At 45.8% G+C, this 21,791-nt stretch overlaps 1 protein-coding gene across 2 annotated transcripts; it reads right to left on the bottom strand.

Annotated features, from left to right (window-relative positions):
* Window positions 1-3,003: 3,003 nt before the first annotated feature.
* On the bottom strand, window positions 3,004-17,230 carry VPS37B (VPS37B subunit of ESCRT-I). 2 transcript variants are annotated; one of them, XM_071572260.1, is made up of 5 exons: window positions 17,036-17,087; window positions 11,300-11,387; window positions 8,979-9,150; window positions 8,299-8,381; window positions 3,004-7,204 (listed from the first exon to the last, which is right to left on the bottom strand). In XM_071572260.1, exons 3-5 carry the CDS (start codon window positions 9,121-9,123, stop codon window positions 6,701-6,703), a joined length of 732 nt encoding a protein of 243 aa, XP_071428361.1. In that variant the 5' UTR covers window positions 9,124-9,150; window positions 11,300-11,387; window positions 17,036-17,087; the 3' UTR covers window positions 3,004-6,700. The 2 variants fall into 2 exon arrangements, with proteins under 2 accessions (XP_071428361.1, XP_071428360.1); XM_071572259.1 differs by lacking the exon at window positions 11,300-11,387 and having other exon boundaries at window positions 17,036-17,230.
* Between the last annotated feature and the right edge of the window lie 4,561 nt (window positions 17,231-21,791).

The following is a 21,791-nucleotide window of genomic DNA, read 5'->3' as shown; positions in this document are numbered from 1 at the left end:
GGAGCGGGTTCTGCAGCGTGTCCCCCTGTGACCGCTGTCACATCAGGGACAATGACACAGCAGTGACAGGGGCCAGCTCCCTGCTGAGTTTCGTTTCTTTCAGAGCCCTTTTCTCTCAAGGAAGTGCTTTCTGCAGTAGCTCCAGGGCTATTTATAGACAATGATAAAGACATATTTGCTACGAGACTGACGTCACCCAGCCACTCACACCATCACATTTCATCATGGAAACAACTGATTAGATAAGAATGCAAACTTTTCAACTCTCACTACCAGAAGTCTACCCACAGCTCTGTTTAGAGTTTCAAAAATTTGCTATATTTAATGTTTAAAGAATTAAAAAATAAAATGTGGCTTTAAGATTGATGCTGTGGATCAATGTAACTTGTTTACCCCCACTGCTGTCTCACTGATTTACTTACAACCACCCAGGCCAGCATGTACACAGTCTCAAAAAATAGCAGCAAAATTAAAAATAAAGTCCAAACCCCACTTGAAATGTAATCTAAGTTAATATTTTATACCAAAATTAAGCTTCCCATCCAATCAATCTAAGATTTTCTTAAGTCCTGTGCTTTTTTGGAAAGTGTTTGCTATTTGTGGCAGACAAAAATATCAGAACAGCAAACTGTGTATACAGAGGTTTATTTTAACACTTCTTGAAGAGTCCTGCTGTGCAGGATCCAATTTGATAATGACTTTTAAATACCATTATTATGTCTGTGGAGAGAGGAAGATGGTTCACTCCATGTGCTCCCAGCACCAATTTTACCCAGTACCTGTAAGAGCAGCAATGGAAAATAACCAATTTGTGAAATACTACATTCTGCTCCCTTCCACCGAGGTTAGTAAAGTACCATTCACTTTGTTTGAAGGGGTTTCCAAAGAGCCTGTTATCAGAACCCTCCTGTCCCCACCCTGTGGCTCCCTCAGCAGCCAAAGCTCCACGGAGCAGTTTGAACAGGAGCACAGGAAGCAGCTGAAGTTCAGCAGCAGCCTCTCTGTTGAGCAAAGTTGACACAAGTCTCTCAGATCACTGAGGGGGGGAAAACATGCATTGAAATGAAGCACACGAATGGAAAACTGCTTGGACACACTCTTAAGAAGTCAGGTTTAAAAAATCCCCAAAACTTCTGTAAAAGTATGTTTTGAAGAGCCCTTTGCAAGGCAGGTGGTTTCCCTGCTGTGCCCAACCTGCCTGGCATGAGGGACATGAGTGTGGGCAGCTCTGTATTTAGGGACAGCATTCCCTGAATGGCCCAATCAGGAAAATGACTTGGGAGATACAGAAATACCAACTAACACAATCATTTAACAAATGCCTCATGGGTATGCAAGTTTAAATCAAAACAAAAATACAAAGTTGGGCCGGAGTGCCCCTGGATCATCTCTCACATCATCTGAGACAACCAGCACACCCCCCAGGCCAAAGGGCATCCCCACATCTTTCCACAATCAGCATTTTCTCCTGAACCAGGTGATCTCAGTCCAGTGCTGAGAACTGGAGGCACTTTGTCACCTCCCATCCTCTCCCAGTCTCATCCCTCCTGGGATGGGACCAGCTTCCTTCAGGAATAATGAACTCTCAGAAATCAGCCCATCCTGAGCAGTGGTTGCCAGAATAAAGTGTAACTTCAAGGGCCTACAGCAAGGTGTGGAATTAGAATATATGGTGAAACTTTTTACCTCTGAATGAAAAAAAATAATTCCTACTCCTCACCTACGGGAGAGGAGAAATAACACCCTTGAGCAGGCTGGAAATAATAGACAGTACTAAAAATAGCCCTCAGCTTCCAGCAGGATCCAGAGTTCAAGGTATGCACTGGCAAGTTTCCAGCCTCAGCAGCCCATGGTTTGTCCTGCAGGTAGGGGGAAAGTGGAGCTTTGGCTTCAGGTGAGCCTGAGAGTTCAGCACGGGCTGCCAGGGACAAGGTGTCCTGGGGCACAGGCTCAGTGAGGAGCCCCCAAACTTTCAGTCAAGGCAAAAATCTCAAAAACCCCCAAAGCAACACGACCTGTTTCTAGTGACAAAGTCTGGGAGAGGTGAACAGGCAAAGCTGTAAAGGACTGGGGTGAGGGATGATTAATGTACAACCAGGGAGGACTCAAATTACAGGAACCAGGGCTGGGGAAGGATCTGTGCGGGCCTGCAGGGCCTGGCAAGGTCTGACCCTACCAGGTGACTTCTCCTTTGCACTGGGAACAATCCCACCTGGAACAATCTCCTGAGGAAGAACCATCCAAACCCCAGTTTGGGAACATGTGGAGCTGGTGCAAATTCTTTGAAGAGCTGAGGGTTTTACATAACACCTTCCCCTGCCCTCACCCACCTGCTCTGAGTCAGCACAGCAGGTTTTCCTCATCTGTACCTTCCAATTTCTGCATCAGCACCAGGTGATCAAATCTCTGCAGCCACCACAAACAGAAGGCATCAAGAAACAATTAAAAAAGGGATTTTCTTCCCTACAGCATCAGTTATTCTGCAGCAGGATTTCTATTTCACACGCTATTTAAGTGACAGATATCACAGAAAATGACATCAGGTCTTTTCTGCCCTCTGACTCATGTTCCCAAATAACTCTGCTTGACTCATTTCTCCTAACTTGGCTGTAATGTAAGATTTTCCTCTCTTAATAAAGTGGCTCTTTCCCTTTCCAAGTGAAGATTCTAAACGCTTCAACTATTCCAACTAACTGTAGGAAATTAAAACAAAACCAAAGGGATTCTGCCAGCCAAGACAACCCACCTACCTCGTTGCAGAACCTTCTCTGAGCACACCAATTCTGCATCAGCTACACACAACAGGGACTTGCTGTACCCAGTCCCTGAAAACACAGCCAACAGATTTACTATGAATAATTAAAGTAATTTTCTTGTAAATTTATGTTCTACATCCACCTTCAACTGTGTTTATGTTGCTGCAGAAAAACCACCATTAGGACTGAAAATCATTAATGTGAGTAACTGCACTGGGATTAAATGAAGCCACAAAGGGAACAGGGCACCAAGAGATATGCTATTTTATTTAAAATCAGAACACAGTAGATTACAGAAAGACTCATTATGCAAACAAATCCACTGTATGTTTCACAACTTGCTCAGTATATAAAATTGCCCCTTTAGGAGCCAGTCCAGGATCACACACAGAACTTTCAGGTGCAGGACGACTCTGCCTCCTCCCAACTAACTCCACGTTTACCAGGAAGCTCTGTAAGGAACTGTCCATGTGAGCTCTGTATGTATGTCATGATTCCAGTCTGAGAGGGCAGAGAACTCCTAAGAGAGGTTAAGACTGAGGCTGTGGAAGTTGGGGCACCAAAGCCATGACCAGCCTGTGCCCAGGTGCCTCCTGGCATCCCATGAGAGCTCCTGCTCTCTGTCATCCCTCTGGGATCAGAGGTGACCTGTCTGGATCAGCTGTGCCAAACAACTGACTCACCCTCTCAGGAGACAGCACTGAGTGCCCTGAAACCCACCCATGGGTAAGGACTGCTCAGTGCTGATCCCCAACCACGTGAATTCAGTCAAAACTCACAAAACAAAGGACTGGCAGGAGTAAAATGGCACCCAGAGAGAGCATTTCCAATGCTACCAACACTCTAAAGCCGAGTTACACATTGTTTGAGAAGGCTTTGCTCCACTCCAGTTGCTGTGGGGAAGTATAAGCTATTTGTAGCAGACATCAAAACTCCTCATTTTATATATACATATATATATATGTATATATATATTTATATATTTAATTTTTTTGGCAAGCATCCTGAGCCACCCCCTCTCAAGTCTCTGCTTGCCTATGGCATTTTAATCTCACTATCTTATAAACAGTGCAAATTAGTAAAATTCTAAACATCCTACCCAGAACAGAGTTTATTTATTAGCTATAACAGAACAGGAGAAACTGTAGAAGGGCAACAGGTTGACAGCACTGACACAGCTCTTGCCCAACACATCCAGGTTAGTGTTTCCTCAAGTTTGTTGCTGAAAGCATTTAAACAGCTTTCCACAGACGTTTTCCTCCTTTCCCCTTAAACAACACCAGCAGTCAAGTAAATATGTACAGTTTGTGTGCACACACAGACACACAAATTAATGGCAAAACGTTTTCCATGAGCAGCTGGACTCAAGTTAACTGAGACACCACAGTACTTACATCAGCTACGTTCAAACTTACCCAGGTGAAGGCAACTATCAGCTTACAAATAGCAGATACAGCTGGTTTTTTCTGAAGTCTGAGGGTGAGTTTTCTGTAAAAGTCAGTGCTCTTGAAGAGCCCTTAAATCAGAGTTAAGCAATGGCCATTCAAATGATAAAAATGCTAATTTCCTAGAATTACAATCACAAGTAGTGATCCTAAGGCACATCAGCCACATGCATATGCAGTAATGCATTGGTTTGCTTTCAGACAGAAAAATTGCATTAGCTTTGTCTGTATTTAGTGTGCACAAGAGTTTGTTTTTAGGTAAAGTATCCCTGAAAGGTCATTGTTATCACAAAAGTTACCAAAAGACAGAAGATTTAACAAGTAGTAAAAATAGTTTTGGACTACTAATACCAATAAAGTTTGATACACAAAACGCAGTGCAAATTCACACTACACTTATCTATCACCTCCATCACTTCTGAGGATTTTCGACTCTCAGAAAAAAAGTTGGCACTTGATAAGTGTAAAATATACCTGGTTGTTTTTATTAAACCTTAGTAAAACTGATTTGAGAGTGATTCTGTGTAGCAGGCTCAAAGTATGAATTTCTGTACTCAGTCACCACCCTGGTAGCTCCAATCCACTTGAATTCTTTCCAGGACACAAACCATTTTTACAGCAGACTTATGTTTAGGATCCAGATACAACAGCTGCCATCCAAATACCAGCACTAAAAGCACAGCAAAACTGCTTTGAAACAAGTCATAATTAACCATGCTTACACAAAGCTTCAGGGAGAAAATAATACCAAGAAAAGATATTACACTATTTGGAAAAAAAACACATCCTGTACCATCACTAGATTACAGAACAAACACACTTTGCAAACAAATCCAATGCACGTTGCTTCACAAAATCCCCCATCTATCAAAACTTGCCAGACTTAGGCTGGGGAGTTGGTGCAGGTGCCAAAACCTCTGCCCAACCTTCTGCCCTTTGTCTTCAGAAGGCAAAACAACCCCAATGACCATATTTTCAGAATTGAGAGCTTCCTGTTATGAGCTTAATTTCAGATTAGTATTTGCTAAGCACCACACTCCAGAGGAAATGATTAAGGGACAGTTCAGGGCCTTATATAAAGTAGGAAAACAAATATTCTATTCTGACTGATGTTGTTTGTAGTACAAACTTCCAAACAATATAGTGCATTCCAGGACAGTGGTACCAAAATGCTCTGAAATAACCAGGGGCTATGTCAGATTCTGGACTGATTGGTAACAAATTCACAGACACATTCTGTGCAAACAAGTGTTAAGATTTGCCTCCCCCAGTGCTGGATTAAAATACCAGCACATGTCTGCACCTTCGGCTTCAAGAGTCACATTGAGAGTGAAATCTGAGCTGCCCTAAAATGCCTCCAATGGTATAAGTCAAGAACAGATTCTGTAAAATGCAAACAGCCACCATGGAGTTCAAAAAGCTCTTCTGTTTTGCCTGCTTGCAGAGGAACGTTAACTGCAAATTCCAGATGGACACACATGCCCAGAACTGCAAAACTAAAGGACAGGGGAAGTTAAAAATAGTTCTGCCAAGCGAGAGACAGAGTTAAGGGATAAAATGAAATTGTGAATCTTCAAGTGGGCAATAACATGTGAAAATCCAGTATTTGATTAAGAAAATACCCTGCCTAGATTCCTGGAATCACATGATATCAAAAGCGAAGCACCTGTGTAAAAAAATCACTTGTGTATCCAAGGTGTGGAAAAGGAGACAAAAAAAACTGTAATAAAAAGTTGTAATAGGTAAGGAAACAAAACTGCCTGGTAAAGGGACTATAAAACTCTAAACTGGCTCTACAAACAGTTTAGTTTTGTTTCAAGAGACCAGGACTTTGAGGGTACTGAGCTGTTCAGGAGTGGAAGAAGTGCCTACTTTGATTAGGAGAACTCTAAGGTAACAACTGAAATGCAGAAATGAAACTCTTGTTGCTTTCCCTGTCTAAAAAACACCCAACATGTCCTGACAAGAGTTTCAGCTCAGTGAGCTCTGAAAATGTTGTGCACCTGGCCCTGAATGCAAAAGGATGCCCAGGGGCTCCAGTGGATGCCCCTGGCCCAGCGGATATGGTTGTTCCTACCCAAACACTGGCTCCAACAGAGAATTCCTTAGAGACACAAACAGCTCCCAGTCTGCCACACACATCCAGCTGTGATGGGACACAGCAGAGCAGAAAAGGATGCTGATCTACCATCACTAAAGAATTCAGAGCATGACTCGACTGGTAACATCCCAAAATCGACTGCACGCGGTTTCCTGATTTGATGGACTCCTAAAACTTAGACCCTCTCACCTTTCCCAGGAAAACCTTGTCATCACTGACCTTTAAAAACAAACAGGATCACATTTACCAAAGCAATTGCAAACCTCTGTGCCACAGCTCGGCCTTTGTACTCCTTTGTGCAAAGAACAGAGGCTTCCCATTGCTCCAGCCAGTCTCTGATGGGGGAGAAAGGAACGAGAAGCACCAATACAAGAAGTCAGTCGGGCGCACCAGGACATTTACTGCAAGATAAAGCCAGGATGTGGCGGGACACGCGGTGGTCTCTGGGGAAGGACTGGGGGGTACTGTGGTCCAAACTGGGATGGGTATCCTGGCTGTGGCACCTGACTGGTGGGTGGGATATCTCCGGGGCGAGGCGGGAGAGGAGGGTACGGAGCACCTGGGTAAGGAAGAGCCGCTCCTGAGCCCGTGGCTGCGGTGAAGGGCGTGGGGAAGCGTCCGGCGGGCAGCGCGGGGGGCGGCGGCGGCGGGACCCGGCGCGGCACCACCGAGGCGGCGGCGTTGGCATCCGCTCTGTAGCCATCTGGAGGGGCTGGCGCTGCCTCGGGCAGCCTGGGCTGTGCCGGTGGCTGAGCCTGAGCCAGTCTCTGTCCCTTCAGCACCATCTCCTGCAGCTTCTCGATCTTCACCCGGCGCAGGTGAGCCAGTTTGCGCTTGCTCTGGTACTCGTCAATGAAGGAATCCAGCGGGATTTCGCCATCAAGGAATTTTTCTGCCATGTTCTGTCAAACAGAGAACAGTCCCTCAGGAAACAGCGCCCTGCCACAGAATCTAAATGGTTCACATCCCAAAAATAGCGTTTTGCCGGTGATTTTCCAGCTGGCATATGGAAGATGACTGGCATACCAAGAGTTCTGAGCAGAACTTTGAGTTCGTTATTACTCAGAAGCACTGGGAGTTAAATATCATTTTTGCATAAATTTGTACTGAAATAACAGCAGTAAAAACATCTGAGTCTTGCTCTGAGCATCCCCTGATCATCAGAGATGGGAAGGAACCAAGGCCAGCAGCTTTCCAGACTGCCAGCTAAGCTGCATTACAGCTCAGTGCTGCTTCAAGGCCAACAGAAACACTGAGAACTCTGTGAGACTCAGCACAGAGAGGCAGTTATTGCTAAGTCAGGCTTAATACTCACCCTTACTTGTGGCTTTGAGTAAATGATGTTTAATAATTGAGAGGTGAACAAACATATAATCACAAAATCCAGCTTGTCCTGGGATGTCTTTCTGTGATCACAACTTAAGGCTAATAAGGAGATTTTTCCTATGATATAGTTATAGAAAATGCCTGCAGGCAAATCAGCAAACAAAGCCAAACACCCTCATTATTCTGAAGCTGGACCACCCTTCAAGCACAGCTATCACAGCATGTGGTGACCACTGACACCTGGACAGCCATGCTGAAATTGTAAGAGAATGTTTCATCAGAAATGCTGGAGAAAAATCAGTTCAGGCACAGTATTTTATCAGGCCTCTAATTGACATCTCTAATGAAGTAATACCTACACCAGGAAAACACCATTAAAAAAGGATTCCACTTTTATACACTCTTAAGTTTGAAGGCAAAGCCAAGGAACTAAGAGGGTTTGGCTTTCTTTTCTGAAAAGGAGCATTTCTCTCTCAACTTTCAAAGATATTAGAGTAAAAAATTATTTGGATTTAAAAAAATAAATTGCTGAAACCAAATGGTGCACTGAATTTCCAAACAAAGCCCAAAAGTATCCCTTAGTGTACACACTGAACTCTGCACTGCAGCAACGGGCACCGGGAGGCTCTGCCAGGGGTGTGAGGGCAGAATTGGGGTGTTCTGTCATTACCTCTGTGTCTTCCTCAATCTTTGCCCCCTCGGTCTGCAGCAGAGCCAGCAGGGTCTCCAGGGAAGCGTTGCTGGATTGTCTGTCTGTAATGGCATGGAAAGAACAGAACATGACAGCTGGCTCTGAAGTGACTCCCAGCCACAGCCCCAGCAAGCACAGCAGTCTCTGAGGCACAGAGGGCACACTCCTTGTCCGAGACAGGGAATTCTACAGTAAGAAATACAGCAAGAATCCTGTGCTGAAAGCTGAAATCTAATTACAATGATACATTTATAATATTGAAAGCCAAAGCACTTCAGCAAGTGCAGAGTCAGCTGTGCAATACCTCATGATTCAGTATGAACTGAAAGGTCAATGCAATATTCTGTTTGATTTATGATTAGTCACTGAAAATTCAACTTGTGTTTTGCTTTTTAGCAAGGTAAATGAATCTGATCATTTAGAGAGGAGCAGGTCAAGAACAGGTAGGTAACCCACAGTATCTGTCACCAGGTGGAACAGAGACTTTAATAAATCATCACAGCTGTGATCTAGTTCAGAACTGCACCAGAATGACATCTCACTTTGTACCCTAATTCACAGAGCTAGAAACGAGACACCAAAAACCAAACAACAAACAGGCAACGCATTTACATTCACTTAGAAAACAGCAAATCATAATTGCCAACAGCAAGTGTTACCTAGTTTTGTTTTCTTTATCTGGTATGCTTCAAAAAGAACTTGCAGCTCTTGGTATTTTTCAGTCAAATTTGATTTCAGAGCCTCCAACTTTGGCTGGTACAAGAGGTTGTCTTCTGCCAGGCTGCGGTTGCTGGCAAGAGTCATGTCCTTGCTGTGCTGAACATTCTGGGCCTGGAAATGAATTTAAAAAAATTAAAAGTGTGTGAAGCAACAGTGAGATTATTGAGCAAGCCAATATAAAAATTTGAAAACTTTTAAACAAACAACAAAAGTAAAAATTGGTGCTGTGGCATTGAACCTGCAACTAATGAGCAAATGATGGACACTGACAGATAAAGCAACAGTTGAATTCCAGCAGTGGGATCCAATGAGTGCAGCAATGTCATCCCTCATCTTGGTAACATGCAAAAACCCAAGGACTGCATCATCACTGTTCCTTCTCCAGAATATTCTTCCCCAACTGTGTTGAACCAACCCTGGATTAATGCCCAAAGCTTCTTTTTTTTCAGTTTATTCCTTCTGCTTAACATTTCCTAGCCTAAAGACACGATTCCTAAAGAACAAATGCCAATTTTCACAAACCCAAGATTCAGTCAAACTCCAGTTTGCTCACACTCACACATGCACAGGATTTTATCAAGACATCATTCAGGAGCTTTGGGAAAGCTGAGTGTTTGGGGAAGCCTGTCCTGGGTGTCACATTTGATTCATTAAAATATTCAGACATAAAAAGGGCAAAACCCAACCAAGGGATCTGATTTCAGACAAGTGGAATACTCGTCCCATGGCACAACAGGCCAATTCCATTACGCTGCCTTCAAATTCAACAAAACTTTGGTACTTTTTTGTGACCTCCTCCACCAATATGCCCCTTCCAGCCTGTGTGTTCCCTGTTTAGCTCCAACAGATCCCATTTGCAGACACTGCACTGCAGTCAGTGCAAACACGAGGGGCTTTCTCCTTCCACACTCCTGGGTGGATACAGAGACACACCTCAGAAACAGGAAAAGAGGAAACCCAAATGAGCTGTTTGTAAGCCCCAGAAAAGGACAGGATCAAAATTCCAGTGTTTTTCCAAGCATAGCAACTCTCTTTGAAAGCATTTATTTCCTTTTGAAATATTTATACACTACTTTAACTTGCTAAATTCAAAACTGGCTCAGTGTTACTTAAACACACTCCTGTTCCAGTGACTGCTCTTCAAATACCAAAGTTTTACTCTCTTTCACCTTGTTCTTGTCAAACCACTTTGAAAAACATCAAGTCAAGGACAATGTTGAGTCCTAAATTCCACATCAACCAAAATTCTATCCCAAATTGTGAAAATCAGAAATTATACTTTCAATGTTGTTTTGCCTTCTCAAGGTTCTCACACCAAGCCTAAGGAAGCTTCAAGCCCTATGGTCGTGTTCAAGAATAAAAAGAAAATCCTCTCCTCTTACTTTTGAATCCAATGCAAAATAATTTAAATTAAACTGCTTTCCATTTGTTTATTCTCCTGTGATCCAGTCCTCTTAAGACTGTTGTTTTCAGAAGGCTGAAGTTCACCATTTCCTCCCAGTGAGTCCAGTTTGCTCTGCTGGTTTTATTTTCACTGATTGCAAGGCTGATGTTCTCATCTCAAAGGTGCAGACTCAGTGTGGGTTAATGAGGGAACTTTGATCTCTCTTCTAGGATGAAGAGGATCAACATTTACTTAGCAGAGAATAAAAAAGCCAGTGGATACAAACCTATAAACCCTTCAAGGGCACAAATCCCAGGGAGGGGAAGCTTTTACTGAAATCATACACAGTAAAGAGGAAAGGGAAGACCTGATGGTGTCTCCTACCTCAAGTACCAGAATTTCTCTCAACAGGGCTAGGGAGGACAAGAGGAAGCAAATGCCTCATGTTCTATAATGATTTGCTGCATAACTTTACTTTTAAATAATTTCAAATGTATAAAAATTAATAAAGATCAGTCTGACATAAAGGATCTGACTCCATCTAAGGCAGAGTGACATCCTGTCCTTTGCATCTGATATCTAGTAATTATAGACTAGTCTAAACTTCAGCAAGAGCCTTAAAAATACTTGTTTAAAACTAAAAGAAGTTACTTGCAATTGCACTTCAGTTATAGTGCCTGAAATCACACAGGACTTAATAACTCATCTTTTTTCACACTTCTAAGGGCACATTTTTTAAACAGAAGATGAACAAAACCACGACTGACATTTAAAAATGAATTCAAGTGTCACTCCTGGTCTTCACTTCCAGTATTAGTCTGTGTCCAATTTCTTCTAACAAGGGACACTTGAAGAGATGAGAAACTCGAATCTTACCCCAGGAGAAGAACCAGTTCCTCAAACACAAAGTGAACTTAGGAATGATGCTGAATGAAACTTAAGGAGCTGCTGGAGCCTCATCCACCTGTTCAGAACATTTAAATACTTCACATTACAAAGAATTTTGAAGTCTGTGCAACAAGTGAGTTCTATTTCTCAGCAAACAGAATAGATACAAACCCACAGCAATGCAACTTGAATACAATCACAATTTTACAAAGCAGAATAATCTGGCACTGATGTTCAGGTCTGTGTAAGAAACTTTCCAGCAACTGTTCCCCTGCATTTGGGAATTCAAGGAATCAGAAAGGAAACACTGTAAAGTTTGCCTGAAGAGCACTGCAGAAAAACTTGCAAAACTTGGAAAAACAATGACTGATTTAAAACCAAACAAAAATCAAACAGATGCAAAATCATCCAAGGGTCAAAGCCACAGTACAGTATGAACAGTCCATTAAATTATCAGTGCAGCACAAAGCAGCTTTCAGCATCCATTCACAGCCTTCCACAGCCCAAACAAAGGCCAAGGAAAGAATAAACCCAACAGAAGTGATTTTGTTGTCAGAAGGGCCGGGTGGCAGAAATGGGCGTTAGCAGGGAACTGTTCCTGCCCTGGGTGTTCACCAGGGAACTGTTCCTGCCCTGGGTGATCACCAGGGAGCTGTTTCTGCCCTGGGTGATCACCAGGGAACAGTTCCTGCCCTGGGTGATCACCAGGGAGCTGTTCCTGCCCTGCACATTCACCAGGGAGCTGTTCCTGCCCTGGGTGATCACCAGGGAGCTGTTCCTGCCCTGGGTGATCACCAGGGAGCTGTTCCTGCCCTGGGTGATCACCAGGGAGCTGTTCCTGCCCTGGGTGATCACCAGGGAGCTGTTCCTGCCCTGCACATTCACCAGGGAGCTGTTCCTGCCCTGCACATTCACCAGGGAGCTGTTCCTGCCCTGCACATTCACCAGGGAGCTGTTCCTGCCCTGGGTGTTCACCTGCCCCCTGGAAGCACAAGAAAAAAGGGTATTTAAGAGAAACCAGCCCAGAGCTTGGGACTGCAGCAGAATTCCTAACCAGGCTCTGGAGGGCTGAGCACTTCACCAGGCAGGAAACACTAATCTGAAACCAGATGAGAAGTGTCAGTCAGAATCACGAGACAGGACAATATTAATAAGATTCTTTTTTTTTTAACTGCCAAGCTTTCACTATGAATTTTGAATGGGACAATCCTGAACTGCTGGTAACAGGATTTTCATGGCCCAAGGACTGCTCACCACTGAGCAGACCACTCAAACCCAACTCCACACTGCCAGACAATGAAGCCACAGAACACAGAAATTAAAAAGGACAAAAATCATCATTTATCCAGTACTACAAAACTTAAGCTGCTTTAAAATTAGTTTCTTTAACAGAAATAATTTGAATAATTTGACTCAAGGATTTATTTAATAAGTACTTCCAAGAGCAGGCAGCAGCAACTACTTGGGAAATTGAGATTCTACTACTTTCATCAGCCTTGTTTCATCCCACTTTTAAAAAGGGAAGAAAAATGCTGGGTAAAATTAAAGCAGAACTAGTACCAGCTTAGCAACACTTGCACTATAAACGTTTATCACTTCTGCCAAAAGAATGGTTTGCAGCAGGAGTTATTTGTGTAAAATGCCTCTGAGAAGAGTCACCCCTGCTCATCCAAAGGCACATTCCCAAGACTGAGTCCTGGGACACTCAGCAACTGCAATCCCAACTACAATCCCACCAAGTGCTGCTATAATTATAAACTTCTTTGGCCAGGAACACAGCGAGGAGCCTTTTGGTACCTTCGAGAAAAAGTCTCTTAAGGATCTATAAATAAAAGCAGCTTTGGGTGGCACCATTTTAATTGCTTTATACACACGACTCATCCACGTTCGGATTAGGTTTCTCCAACCTTTATCATTCCCACGTTCTCTTTCACTTACACATACTTGTAAATTAGGAATAAAATATGCAGTCACACTGCAAAGTGCAAGGATGCACATTTGGAGTGTCAAATTAACCCCTGAAACTGGAGCTGACAGGTGCAGAGTAGGAGAAGAGAGACTTCTTTTACAGAAGATTTCAGAGTGCTTTTCATCATGGACCTGTGAATAATACACCCCCAACAACATCTGTTCTGTAATAAATATTAAAACATACTGCAAAGTAATTAGACTGGCTAAATTTAGCTCTTCTGGGGACTCAGTATTAGCTTTAAAAATGGCAAAGCTTAGGAGGCAAGTTGCAGTTCCTGAACATTTATTGCAGAGGGAACAGACACCCAGCCCTGCAATTTGCAGCCATCAGACACGAACAGGTCCCTCATTTGATGCTCGGCTGGAAGAGAAAGAGCTGCAGTTGTCACCAAGTCTAATTCCTAACTCTGCAACTAAATTCCATGTTTGGCCAACAAGAACATAACCACTTGCACAATGTGGTTTTGGGACAGTGGGAATCCAAGAAATCTGGGCACGAATACACAGTTTAACTTGGACTTTCTGCCCTGCCTGATCTTTTCAATCACTTTTTGAGAAAATGACTAAGCTCAGAAATCCCTTCTGTGCTCACCAGTGTACTCTGAAATCCTGGAACAACAGGAAGATAATACATTTCTGACTTCTTGATTTCATATAATTAAGGTACTGAAGAGTGAATCATTTTTGGTCACTAACACAATATTGCACTGTTACAAAAAGGGATGTTCCAGGAGATAAAAAGAAAATTCATTTTCACAGAGAACATCAAGTTACCAGCAGTGTCAGGTCACAAATTCTCTCCTCTGTGCTTTTCACAGTCATCACATTGAGACTCACTGTTATAAACAAGGTATTTTCTGATCCTGCCATGGCAGGGGGTTTGAACTAAATGATCTTTCAGGTCCCTTCCAACCCAAACTGTGATTCAGTGTTTCATGGAGATGAATTCTGCAGATGTACCACAGAGATTAACCTGAAAGGGTGATAAAAAGAAAGCCCTCCTCAGTTTTAAAAGACTGGGAGTACCAGACAAGTCACTGGCTTCCTTCCTCTTTCTGACAGACAAGATGTTCGTTGTTCAAGCACTGAAAGCCCAGAGGCAGCAAACCCACCTCAGAGGCAGGAAAAGCAGCAGTCTGAGCTCTGCAGGGACAGTTTCACACACCTGGGGACACCAGCAGGGCACTCCGTGGGCACCACAAACAGGCATTGAGTGGGCACACACAGACACAGCCACCCCACCCCACACACCAACACAAATCCTGCTCAAATGCCACACAGGAACACACTCCCCTTAAGGCTGGAAGTGCCTATTTTTAGCTATTAGCAAGAAAGCTGAGTGGTTTTCCAAATCCTCCTCTGTGAATAGAACGTTGGGGTTTGAGCTGGGTTTCCCTTGCAACAGGGAGAACAAAGGCTTTTCTCAATTATGGAATAAATCAGCTTTGGCCAACTTTGCCACTGAAAATACAAGTGAGCTCATAGAATTGACTCAGGAATCATGATTGGATCAGCATGGCACAGTAAAATTGGGAGTTTAAGGACTCTGGAATACCCTCTAACTTAGATATATCGGGACTGACAGCCAAGTAGCAGTGAAGTCACCATGATTCCTCCTTAATGTTCAGGATTTCCCTCTCCCCCTTCCTGCCACAGTGAAATTCAGGTCTCAGCAGCACAAGCTCAAGCAGTAAACAATTCAGTGAAGGCAACACCAGAAAGAGGGAAGAAATATTCCAGCATGGCCAATTCTTTCCAAGGTGAGTAAACACATTTCTAGCTGAGCAGACTCCAGTAAAAGCCTTCACATCCAATAAAAGAGGATTATGCCAGGCAGCAGCACAGCCACATTTCCACACAGCCTGAGCACCTTCAAACCCAGACACACTTTGCAAACACCACAAAATATTCCCTCGGGCCCACAGAACTTCACTCTACAATTTAGAACCCTTCTGATGCCAACTACAGAGGAAAACCAGAGGGGCAGACCGAGAACATGGGCTGGTTGTGCCCATGTGTGTGAGAGAGGATCTTTACTACTGAGGTCATGAGGTTTTCTGTTACTTCTGACCTACAGTCTTAAGTGTATATTGACAAATAAATAATAAAAATAGAGCCCACTGAGCCAGACCTTGTGCCATGCCCCTTGTCAGAGGTCACACCAAAACCAGCAGCACTGCCCCTGTTTATATCTTTGCAAAGTTAAGCCCATTATGACCCACTGGCTCTCCTTAAATAGTTTTTATAGAGCAGGGTTCTCCTGCCCCAGCAAACCACGGGGCCTCTGAGCTCTCTCCCTGTTTTACTCACCACAGCAGTGCCTGTTTCTTCCAAGTTCTCAAAATATAAGCTATTATGCCTGGCCCCCTCTCACAAATCTATTGAGAGGGGGTTCAAAATATAAATTGTTGCATAATACAGCAAGTAAATTCCCCAGGACACCTCGTTAACTCAGCCTCAGCCTCAGCCTTCACTGGACCTCTCCATCTGTAACACTGACAATTTGGCTTGAGGTGATCCAGAACAGCCTCCTCAGAAGCACCAAAAGGAATCTTAGTTTAAGGGAACACAATTATAACTGATGTTACTTAATAAACCAAGCTTCTTTCTTTTATAACTGATGTTACTTAATAAACCAAGCTTCTTTCTCAAGAACATACTGTCCCTTTTCCCCTCCCCCTGGGGCTTCTCTCCTCTAATTTAGAAACCCAACAAAACCAATAAATACAAGACCCAGAGAAGCACAGCACAATTCTTTCTTTTAAAGTTTTCACCCAAATGGTTTCATCTTCTGTGCTGTCAGCTGAGCACACAGAGAGAGTCTTTCAGACCCATCTGTGGCCAAATAAACCCAGGACAGTCTCGTATCAGAACTGCAACACTGGCACACAGAAAACCCCGTTAAAGGGAACAGGCTCCTGTTTAGGTGCTAAAGAAGCACAGCACAGACCCAAAAGCACGAGTTAAGAGTCTGCCACACTGACAAAGGCACTTCAAACAGGCAAAACAAGCAGCAGAAAAGCCTGGCAGCCTCGCAGCGCCCGGGGCACACAGAAATGCCTTCCACGCTGGTTCCAGTTCACCCCGACAAAATCCTTCACTGCGGCCACGGCGCAAAACGAGGGCTGTACGCAGAGGAAGGCCGAGCCCACCGCCGGCACTGAAGAAGTCCTTTAATTCAGCGTTTCCAACCCGGCGAGACCCCTCACCCCTCCTCTGGCACCCGGAGGGCACCGATCGCCCCGCGAACAAAAGGCCGGGAGGGAGAAAGGGGCCGGTGGGAATGGGAAGGGAAGGGAATGGAAGGGGCCAGCAGGGAAGGGAAGGGAAGGGAAGGGAAGGGGGCGGCAAGGAAAGGAAGGGGACGGTAGGGAAAGGAATGGAAAGGAAGGGGCCGGCAGGGAAGGGAACGGGCCGGTAGGGAAGGGAATGGAAGGGGCCGGCAGAGAAAGGAACAGAAGGGCTGGACAGGGAAGGGGCCGGCAGGGAAGGGAATGGAAGGGGCCGGCAGGGAAGGGAATGGAAGGGGCCGGCAGGGAAGGGAATGGAAGGGGCCGGCAGGGATGGGAATGGAAGGGGCCGGCAGGGATGGGAATGGAAGGGGCCGGCAGGGATGGGAATGGAAGGGGCCGGCAGCCCTTCCCGCAGCCCCGGGGGCTCCTCACGCTCCCAGGAGCGGGCAGTCATTAATCCCCACACACTCGGAGCGGCCCGAGCAGAGGCCACGGCCGGGGGGCCGGGGTAGCCCCTCACCTCTTCCATCTCCCGGGCCATGTCCTGGAGCTGCTCCTCATCGTCCAGCAGCGCGCTGAGCTCCTGCAGGCTCAGCGCCTCCAGGCGCCGCACGTCCACCGCCATCGCGGCCCCGATCCCGATCCCGATCCCGATCCCGATCCCGATCCCAGCCCCGCTCCCGCCTCGCACCGGAAGTGCCGCCGCGCTCTCGCCCCGGTCCCGCGGGCACCGCCCTCAGCGCCCCCTGCCGGGGGGGCGTGGCGGGCCGTACCAAGGGGGCGGGCGGGGGGCGCGGGGGGCGGAACCAAAGGGGCCCGGACGGGGGGCCGGGCCGTTGAGGGGCCGTGGGGAGCCGCAGAGGAGTTCGTGAGGTGAAGCCCTTGGGGAGGGTCTGTGGGTGAAGCCCCAGAGGGGTCCGTGAGGTGAAGCCCTTGGGCGTGTCTGTGGGTAAAGTCCCAGAGAAGTCCTTGAGGTGAAGTCCTTGGGGAGGGTCCGTGAGGTGAAGCCCTTGGGCGTGTCTGTAGGTGAAGCCCCAGGGACGTCCGTGAGGTGAAGCCCTTGGGGGGGCGTTTGTGGGTGAAGCCCCTGAGGGGTCCATGAGGTGAAGCCCTTGGGGAGGGTCTGTGGGTGAAGCCCTCGGCTGGTGTCTGTGGGTGAAGCCCCATGACGGACACGGCGCAGCCCCCGGGGGCAAAGCCGGGCAGGGCCTGCAGGGAGCGAGCTCTGTGCTCTGCCCCGTGTGATGCGCTCGAGGTTCCTCCGAGTCCCAGGGAATCGCAGGGTCACAGGTCACTAAGGTTGGCAAAGATCTCCGGGATCATCGAGTCCAACCTGTGTCCCATCCCCACCCTTTCCCCCAGCCCAGAGCGCTGAGTGCCACATCCAGACGTTCCTTGGACGCCTCCAGGGGTGGAGACTCCAAACCTCCCTGGGCAGCCCCTTCCAATTCCTGATCACCCTTTCCATGGAGAAATTCCTCCTGCTGTCCCACCTGCCCCTGCCCTGGCCCAGCCTGAGGCCGTTCCTTCTCCTCCTGTCCCTGTTCCCCCTCCTGGCAGGGATTGCAGAGCCAGAAGGTCCCCCCTGAGCCTCCTTTTCTCCAGCTGAGCCCCCCCCAGCTCCCTCAGCCGCTCCTGCTGCTCCAGCCCCTTCCCAGCTCCATTCCCTGCCCTGCACATGCTCCAGCCCCTCAGTGCCCTTCTGGACTGAGGGGCACAGGACTGGGCACAGCCCTCGAGGATGGTGGCCGTGGGCCAGCCTGGGGGCCGGCCGGGTCCCTGGGATGGCTTAGGCACTGTCCTGTGTCCCGCCTGGCTGAGCTGAGCCCCCAGAGCCTTCACAGCCCCACCAAACAGCAGCCCCAGCGCTCCTACTTGGAAGTGTTGCAGCCACTCCTTTTGTTAAACACTCCACAGCTGTGAATTAGGAAGGAAAATCAGTAGAATCATTTAACTCGCATTTCCTTACCAAGCTGGGGCTTGGCTGGAGTAAATCTCAAAAGAGTGATTGAATTATTGTTCTCAAACCTAGGCTGAATACCCATTTAGGTTAAAAAGAGCTAAAAGTCTTAAATTACCGAGCTTTGGTGCTGGGTTGTTTTGTCTGCATTAATCACTATTCTTCTTCAAGAGCGAAGGTCAATAAATAATCAGTCAAAGATGGTGAATTTAAATGCTTTTGAAATGTAATGTAGCAAAACCTGCATCAATTAAAACACCACACATTTTGTTCTTCTGATTTATATCAGCCAAGTCACCAGCTCTGCAGCAGGCACTGTGTGGTAACCCTGAAGAGCAGCAGCAGTTCCCCAATTACTACTGCTGTTAGCAGGGCTGATAAAGACAATTATGCCTGGAAACAATTAATTGTGTTAACAGTGCCTAAGTTATGTGCATCAGTGGCGGGCACCACCTCCCTGGCCTGCTTTTGTACCTGTGTGGGTGTGGGTGTGCTCATTTCCGTGAGTGGGAAAAGCCGGAATGAGCACAGGAGCCGAGGGAACAGGGGAGGGAATGGCCCTGTGTCTTTGCAGTGGATATCTTGATCTAACTCGAAAACAAACCCATCCAGTGACTGAATCCGTCACGGATACGATGATGCTGCAGTCACATTCAGGAAGTGGCCCAGCAGTTCCTGGCAGGACACAGTGATGATGTGACAGCTTTATGGCTGTTCTTTTGTCCTATAGCTAAACTTGGCTCCCCAAGCCTCTCAGCCCTCCTCTTTGTCATTATTATCCCCAGGTAACAGCGGCCAACAAGGTGACCCTGCTAGAGGAAGCCTTGCAGGCCTCCTGGCTGCTCCCTCCACACAGTGAGTGCGCCCAGAGGGAGGTACGAGCGCGGGGTTTGCGCAGCCGGAAGCTGAGCTGAGCTTGCTGAGGGTGGGGAGAGGTGATTAGAGATACGGGCATGTGTCCACTCATCCCCTCAGCACACCTGCCTGCTGCAGGTATGTGCTGTGCTCCAGGTGAGTCAGCAGCTGTGCCCCCTGGCAGCCACATGGCTTTGCACAGTCACTGCAGCCCGACCTGGTTATTTAAAACCAAAAGATAGTCGCCCTGCCAACGTGATACCACATACCCCATATTTGCACATCAACAGGCAGAGTTACAGCCTTGTGTTAAACCTACTGTACACCTGTACATGCAAAGACAGGGTTAGATAAACACACAGAGGAATTAGTTGAGGGATTAGAAGAAGCCCTTTCTTCCCAAGAAGGTTGGAGATTTGAACTTCATACCATAGGTAAATAAATGGTTTGGGGGAGTGTGGTTTAGAAGAGTCTGATTCAGCTTCATGTTGTAAATCTAGTTTTACCACTGCCTTGCTGAATGATCCTGAGTGGAGTTCTCAGCTTCTCTCAACCATGGTGCATTTTGCTTAAAAAGAGGAATAATAACTCAGTCCCAGGTGAGGGTGGAGAGGAAAAGTTCACATTGAATGATTCCCAGAGGTGCTGTGAGTGAGAGTCTCTGGCAAAGGGCACTACAGTGTAATAACAATTGTACTGTCAATATGCTGGTTTGGAGTCACCTAAGGAGCTTTTCTGTAACTATCTAATTTTTGCTTACGTTGCATGGGGTTGGTGGAAGTTCACTGCCCTAGACATCAAGGAGTGGATTATTTGAATTAGCCAATGCTAATCTCTGTTAAAGTAGAAGCTCCATAATGCAGAACAACAAAATCCTCCCAAAATACACAGGGAGAACACAACTCATTTGTGCTCAAGTACAACATACATTGAAAATCCCAATTCTCCCTGTGTAGGTAATTGAAGAGGAGTCTACATTAAACCATGGTCTCCTTTCAAGGACTTTGATCAGCACCTGCATGTGATTGTGTTCCTCGGGTGTCCAGAAAAGCAGCTAAGGTTGAACCAAGATAAAGTTCAGCTGCTTTTGTATAATTATATTTTCTATTTGGACAGATAGGAGGGTGCCTTTCCATTCCCCCATCCTCATGAAACATGAAGGTTTTGTGACAGCACATCACTTGGACAGAATATGAAGGATTGCAGATAAACCAGGATTTTGGACTAGAGGGATTATCAAATATTGCAGTGCTGCAGGCTGAGATTTATCATCTCCCCAGCCCTGGTTCCTATTTGCTTTTACTGAAATTCTTTTGAAGGGTGACAGCATTCAAGAACATTAAAATTGTAAGTAGGCAAAGTACAGAAGTCAGGATTTCTCATTACAGGAGAAACTGAATAAAAAATTGGGAAGATTACAGTGAAAACCATGTCATGGTGAATAAGGACTCAGGCTTCAGTCTTGGGGAGAACTTGCATCCAGAATAATTTAAATAAGATGTTAGATTTTTTTTCCTATTGGAACTTGATCTTGATTTTCTTCTGTTACCTCATATCCATTTACAGTCAGTAGGACTGTACTTATGTCTAAATCTAATAAATATGCATATTTTGCAAGTCACCTTCACAACTTATTTTCTTTTCCTGGAAAAACTGGTTGGTTACGTACACATTTAATTTGCAAATCTAATCTTTGGTGTATATTAACCCCTATTAGTCTGGTTGCTTAATGTAGAGATAAGTTTTCAGGCTTATTTGCAATTTAACTTCCTTCTCTATTACAGCCCATACTTCTGTTTATATTTCACAATCCACATTCCTTCACACGTGGAAATGACCTGCATATTCAGCATCCTGGGAGAGAAACAGCCATCCAGTTTGAGAGATCTGCTGTCTGAGAGAGAGCAGGAGCCAAGTGTTTGTGCTCTGCTCCTTCCTGTCAGGGAGCCACAGGTGGCAGGAGCAGGTGGATGTACCTGCACATATTTCCTCTGCCTTAAGCTCACAGTGAAGCTGCAGTAAAAGTGGCAGATACTATTTTAACTCCCCAGACTAAGACACAGGTTCATCTGTGAACCTGAGCTAGAACTGTGTCTGTTTGCTTGTGGTATTTCCAGACATGCTGAAGGCCTAGAAAGCACAGCCCCTGCAATACATACAGTTGCTTATTGAGGCAGAGGTTGGTGTGCCAGGAGACAAGTTGTTGGAATAACACAGCTGTGTTTTTCCATCCCTGTGTTCTCATTTACTGGGTCAGTCAGCCACAGCCCCTGTCTGTGCAAAGGTAAATACATATCCCTGGGGAACCACTAAGGCTGCAGGATCTGCTCTTGAAATTAAACTTGGATGGAGTTCTCCGATGTTTAAATCAAATAAAGCTGTGGTTATACCTATTACAAGGATTGGTTAGAGCTTATTAATAGTGAGGAAAACACCCTGCCATGGAATGTACAGGCAACCT

Source organism: Pithys albifrons, chromosome 17 (genome assembly GCF_047495875.1).
Source record: "Pithys albifrons albifrons isolate INPA30051 chromosome 17, PitAlb_v1, whole genome shotgun sequence".
In the NCBI taxonomy this organism is placed as follows: domain Eukaryota; kingdom Metazoa; phylum Chordata; class Aves; order Passeriformes; family Thamnophilidae; genus Pithys; species Pithys albifrons.
The sequence above is the reverse complement of the archived record's forward strand: the minus strand, read 5'-3'. Positions and strand labels throughout refer to the sequence as shown.

Bases quoted from the DNA above. Each gene is read 5' to 3' on its own strand.
- VPS37B (XM_071572259.1), bottom strand. From the start codon at position 17,140: ATGGCGGTGGACGTGCGGCGCCTGGAGGCGCTGAGCCTGCAGGAGCTC. The intron at 9,151-17,035 runs GTGAGGGGCTAC...ATTCATTTCCAG, and splicing joins TGGCCCGGGAGATGGAAGAG to GCCCAGAATGTTCAGCACAG. The intron at 7,205-8,298 runs GTAATGACAGAA...TCTGTTTGACAG, and splicing joins AGATTGAGGAAGACACAGAG to AACATGGCAGAAAAATTCCT.